At 39.0% G+C, this 6,000-nt stretch overlaps 1 protein-coding gene across 5 annotated transcripts; it reads left to right on the top strand.

Annotated features, from left to right (window-relative positions):
• The first annotated feature begins 1,094 nt into the window (after window positions 1-1,094).
• LOC122072959 (protein RDM16-like) lies at window positions 1,095-3,971 on the top strand. Of its 5 annotated transcripts, none has more exons than XM_042637404.1 (6): window positions 1,095-1,224; window positions 1,302-1,425; window positions 1,544-2,017; window positions 2,134-2,328; window positions 2,433-2,593; window positions 2,750-3,971. In XM_042637404.1, exons 2-6 carry the CDS (start codon window positions 1,384-1,386, stop codon window positions 3,621-3,623), a joined length of 1,746 nt encoding a protein of 581 aa, XP_042493338.1. In that variant the 5' UTR covers window positions 1,095-1,224; window positions 1,302-1,383; the 3' UTR covers window positions 3,624-3,971. The 5 variants fall into 5 exon arrangements, with proteins under 5 accessions (XP_042493338.1, XP_042493337.1, XP_042493336.1 ...); XM_042637403.1 differs by having other exon boundaries at window positions 1,131-1,425; window positions 1,544-1,640; window positions 1,725-2,017; XM_042637402.1 differs by having other exon boundaries at window positions 1,131-1,425; window positions 1,544-1,640; window positions 1,719-2,017.
• The last annotated feature ends 2,029 nt before the right edge of the window (window positions 3,972-6,000 follow it).

Below are 6,000 nucleotides of genomic sequence, written 5' to 3'. Positions count from 1 at the left end.
GTCAGAAAAGGAAAGAAGGATGGATTTTTTTTGAATATCTTCATAGCACAAGGCAATTGATTTGTACTAGGACATCAGATTCCTTCTTGATGGGCTTCAGCCATCACTCCTTGCATGTCATCCCTTGAGCAGGAAATCTTGAGGTGCATACTCAGTCAAACTTCCCTAACCCTCTCTATTTCCCCATACTTGAGTGGCTAGTCCAGTTGGCCCTCTATTTTCTAAAAGCTCATTGGCTGTAAGTATATTCAGATTCAATCTGTTTATTTATTGGATTGGGTCAGATACTTAACTTCAAGTCCTTGCTGAAACAAATTCGGATCTATCTTGATCAAAATTTGGTCTTTGACAGCCGTACTGAATTACATAGTTACTTTGGCATGATGCCATCAATAAATGGACTTTGGACAGTTGTGCTATTTTAGCACTGCAACAGATAAGGCACATAAGGATTTTCCATTCATAATATCAGAATGGTTAGTCCAGTTGGCCCTCTATTTTCTAAAAGCTCTCATTGGCTGTAAGTTTATTCAGATTCAATCTGTTTATTTATTGGATTGGGTCAGATACCTGAGTGGCTAGTCCAGTTGGCCCTCTATTTTCTAAAAGCTCATTGGCTGTAAGTATATTCAGATTCAATTTGTTTATTTATTGGATTGGGTCAGATACTTAACTTCAAGTCCTTACTGAAACAAGTTCGGATCTATCTTGATCAAAATTTGGTCTTTGACAGCTGTGCTGAATAACATAGTTACTTTGGCATGATGCCATCAATAAATGGACTTTGGACAGTTGTGCTATTTTAGCACTGAAACAGATAAGGCACATATGGATTTTCCATTCATAATATCAGAATGGTTTCTGGCAACTTACATCTTTTAAACTTCCTTGGAAGGCCATGCTCTGATTAGACATTTTTTTTTATCTTACTTTAGTTTATTTCCTGCATTGCAACAAGTGCGTTACTATTTTTTTTTTGGTTGGGTGAACCAAGTACTATGTCCTACTAGCGATGGATCTTCAATGGTTTTCGCTTCTATATGCTTCGTGTTGATATCAATTTTTTGAGCCCATAAAGTCTTCCTTATGAATTCACTGTGGGGAAAAATATCCTGGCTCTTACGTTATATTTCACCTTTACAGGGTGCTGCTCTGGAACCACTTAATATGGCATCAAAGGTAGTGCCTGAGACTTCTGCACCCAATCAATCTCCTTCTATCAAGGTATCTTCAATTTCCACCACCAATGAAAATAAGGGAGTTAGTATTACCAGATCTCATGAGGTTCCTGGAAAATTCAGTACAGATGGGACAACTTCAGCTGCTGGCAAGAGTGGAAGTCTGTCTCTTGATGCTTTAGCGAAAGCTAAGAAAGCTTTGCAGATGCAAAAGGAATTGTCAGAAAAGCTGAAAAAGATTCCATTGGTAAGTTCAGTAATATTTCATTCTCATAATGAATTGTTGTAACTAATTCCTTTAGTTTTAGTGGAACCCTCTGTTTTGTTCTGTTAGTCCAATGACCATGTCTCTTTTGTTTATCTAGTTGAATAAAGGAGCTAGCTCCGATGGTAGCCAACAGTTTGGATCAACAGACAAGGAGGTACCTAAATCTCAGCTATCAAGCACAGCAAGGCAGCAAGGTTCTATCCCACCCACTACTGCAGCAGTGGCTTCCGTTTCGCAGGAAAAATTAAGCATAACAACTGTGCCTACTGCAGCTACAGCTTCTGTGAAGCCCCCCACCACTGGCGTGACTGCTCTTCCTGGGCTTACGACCGTACCTAACTATGAAGCTGTAAAACGAGCACAAGAACTTGCTGCAAAGATGGGATTTCACCAGGACCCAGAATTTGCTCCTCTCATAAACATGTTTCCAGGGAACACTACAACAGATGTTGCTGTCCAGCAGAAGCCATCCAAAGCCCCTGTTCTCCGTCTGGATGCACTTGGTAGGGAAATAGATGAGCATGGAAATGTAATCAATATGCCTAATCTAACAAATCTCAGCACATTAAAGGTTAGTTCATTTTTTCATGCTTGTTTAGCTGGTTCCTCGTATTTATATTCCTGGTACTATTCAAACTTTTATTCATTACTGTACTTGCTAATTTTATGTATATGTAAATTCTTCAGGTCAACATCAACAAACAGAAAAAGGAAGCTTTCCAGATTCTTAAACCTGAGCTGGATGTTGATCCAGAATTGAATCCTCATTTCGACCCTGGAATGGGCATCAATAAAACGAAGCTGTTGAGACCCAAGAGGATGGCATTTCAGTTTGTAGAGGAAGGAAAATGGTCGAAGCAGGCAGAAATAATTAGATTCAAGGTATTGAATATCCCTGGATGCTAATGTGGCTTCTTATCTCTTGATCTGTCCCTCTGCTCGATATTCTTTATGCCTTTCTTATCTGATAAAATTATGGTTTTCAGAGTCAATTTGGAGAAGCACAAGCTAAAGAGTTGAAGACAAAGCAAGCACAGCTGGCAAAGGCAAAGGCAGAGCCTGATATCAATCCGAATTTGATAGAGGTGTCAGAGAGAGTTGTCCACAAGGAAAAACAGAAGGACCCAATCCCAGAAACTGAGTGGTGGTAAGTTGATCCTCTATTTGTTTCCTTGAACAACGTACTTCTTGCTATGCGTTGGTCCAGGTGCTTTTGACCAAACTATACTGAAGGCAATTGGGAAAATTTTCTTATACGACTTTAATACATTACTTGCCTAATCTTGTGTAATTATTTTGTCAGGGATATACCACTTTTGCTTTCTGGAACCTATGGCGATTTAAATGAAGGTAACATCACTGGAGATAAACTTAAAATGGATAAGATTACAATTTATGTCGAACATCCTCTTCCTATTGAGCCCCCTGCAGAACCTGCTCCGCCACCTCCACAGCCTCTGAAACTTACCAAGAAGGAACAGAAGAAATTGCGCACACAGCGGCGCTTAGCAAAGGAAAAAGATAGGCAGGAAATGATAAGGCAAGGTCTGTTAGAACCCCCAAAGCCCAAGGTGAAGATGAGCAATCTCATGAAAGTTCTTGGTTCAGAAGCAACACAAGATCCCACCAGGCTTGAAATGGAAATACGGAGTGCAGCTGCTGAGCGTGAACAAGCCCATGTTGACAGAAACATTGCACGGAAGCTCACACCAGCAGAGCGCCGTGAGAAGAAAGAAAGGAAGCTCTTTGAGGATCCAAATACAGTGGAGACCCTTGTGTCGGTGTATCGGATCAATGACCTTTCACATCCACAGACCCGCTTTAAGGTTGATGTCAATGCCCAGGAGAATCGCTTGACGGGCTGTGCTGTCATTTCAGATGGTATTAGTGTGGTGGCCGTTGAAGGTGGTAGTAAGCCCATCAAGAGGTATGGGAAGTTGATGCTCCAGCGGATCAATTGGGCTGCCTCAGTGGGGAATGAAGAAGACGGTGAAGATGAAAACAAGGAGAAACCAGTTAACAAGTGTGATTTAGTGTGGCAGGGAAGTGTTGCTAAGCCAAGCTTCAACAGGTTTCTTGTTCATCAGTGTAGGACCGAAGCTGCCGCAAGGAAAGTGTTCTCTGATGCTGGGGTTGGTCACTATTGGGATCTGGCCCTTAACTATACGGATGATTAAGTATACATGGAAAAATGGATGATGATGGGTTTGAGAATTAGAAATCAGTATCATTTTTCAGATGGTAAGTGCTTATTGATACCCCTCCCCCTCCACCTTGTTTTGTAGTGCTGGTGTGGTTTGCTCCTGTATGGCATATTTTGACAAGAGGATATTGCATTGCTTAAGAAAATATTCATCATTCACTTAGATGGCATGCAATAGTATCTCTGTGAGCCTGAGGGGGTTGAGAGGGTCTGTAGAGCTCCATAGCTCTACCGATCCTTGGTGCATTTCTCATGTATTTTTAGTATCTTGAGCTTCATAATGTCTCTCAATAACACGTAGACATGTATCTAACAATGTAAATATCACTAGAGAGTGGGGTCCAGTCAAGAGCCGAGCAATCCCCTTATGGACCTGGTGAAAGTATCTAGCTGATGCTATGGATATCCAGTCATGGAGTGCTTGCTATTTTCAGATCTTTAATCCATTGTGTTTCCTATTTAGAAATTTTTTGTGCTACCTGCCCACAAGACTTCTAGTTCTCTCACTCCTACGTCCTCTCGAAATTAAACATTTCCTTTCTTGAAAGATTTTAAAAGGTAAATCTAAATTAGCTGATTAACAAACGGCAACAACCATTTGATTTTTTCTGATTTCTTTGAATGGTCACAGACGACTCATGTGAATGGCTGATTTGATTAATAAAGATTTTATTATAGGTACAGTTATAAATAAGGTCACACATATGATGTCACGTAAACAATCAGCTGTTGTATATGTTTATTTTTTTTACCCCTTATTTTATGGATTTTTTTGGGGGGGGGGGGGCGTAAATCCTTAGTTTATAGGTTTTTGTATGCCTAAAAATCTTATAGAGTCACAAAATTTTGCTTCCCATTTCAATTGTATGACTCACAATATATTTGATGCTCTTCTTATATGTAAGGAAGATGATAATATATTCCATACCATTTCTATCTCGCTCATGCCTACTAATGAATTGGTTGCTCATGTGGCTGACTTCTCTATGGTAGCGATAACTTCTAGGACTAATTTTTGTATATGTACTTCTAAAAACAATGTCTTCTCTTCTTCTTTAGTGTAATTCATCTTCTTTTTTTTCCCAAAAAAAGAAAAAGCAAAATGGAAGATGATAATATATTCCTCGAGTTATTTGTTGAATTGCAAGAAAGGTATGGGAAAAAGACCGTCCGGAAGTGTGGTGCCTATGTGTAGATTCACTCTAGAGTCGGGATGGGGTGAGATGACCACCCCACCTCCAATGAAAAGCATAAATCCATCATTTGTTGATACTTTCACGTGGGCTCTCATTGGTTCCGTGGTCATGCTCTTGGACATAAAACTCTTCCCCTAAAGGTAATAGCGGCATTCCAATAATTAAATTCATCTTTTCCCCCATTATAATTAAGGGAAAAAGAATGCTACCCACTTGCTTGTTTACACCCAAATGTAAGGGGGCACGAAAAGACTGTTGCTCCCCACCCCATGCATTTAAGAAGCTCTATGTGGCCTCCCGTTAGTCAATGTGGTGGTGTAGTGGTCACGCAAGCGTTTAACATTCTCTTGCCCTTTATTTTAATACTCAAGTCTCTTAGATACCCTTTTCCATCATCTGATTTGATCGACAAGTTTTGTAATCATTGCTTTACCTTTAGTTAATGGTATATATATCAACTTTTATGATTAGGGGTTTTCACTTTGAAGAAAAGTTTTTTAACCTACTCTTTACCCAATATGCCGCCGTAATTATCTACCCTTTTGGATGTCGAAAGTTTGAAAGCCCCCTTCATTGTTCCTGAAGACTCATTTAAGTGCAATGACAGCCATTGGCTAAAGATATTTTGAACCTTTATTCCTCTTCACCGTGGGTAAAGGAACTCAATCTTTTCACTTTTATGGTGTAGAATTGCTAATCACATTAATCTCATTGGAGTTTTAAAAATAAAAAAAAATGGAAAAAAAGTGATGAAGCCAAGGAGACTTGCATTATAATTTGCATATTTTTATCATGTTGTATTTTATAAGTTTTTTTATTCTTTTATATTTAATAATGATCACACATTTTTTAATAATAAAAAAATTAGATTGACCCATCACCATATATTACATAGTTATTTCCTCATTGAGTGCACTTAAGATATAATATCATCTCATTGTAGGCATTGATCTTTAATTTAGAGAGTGAAACATGATCAGCTTAGATCTCATACACAGAAAGAATTTTAGATAACAAAAGAAAAATCACCCTAATATTGACCTTCCATTGATTGATCAAGTTGGCCTCCCATCCAAGAACAACCATGTTTGACTTTGACCAACCCCATTCTAGTCTGATCAGGGGTTGAAAAACCGGAATTGGATCTGTGGTTCA

Source organism: Macadamia integrifolia, chromosome 3 (assembly GCF_013358625.1).
Source record: "Macadamia integrifolia cultivar HAES 741 chromosome 3, SCU_Mint_v3, whole genome shotgun sequence".
NCBI classification, from domain to species: domain Eukaryota; kingdom Viridiplantae; phylum Streptophyta; class Magnoliopsida; order Proteales; family Proteaceae; genus Macadamia; species Macadamia integrifolia.
The sequence above is the reverse complement of the archived record's forward strand: the minus strand, read 5'-3'. Positions and strand labels throughout refer to the sequence as shown.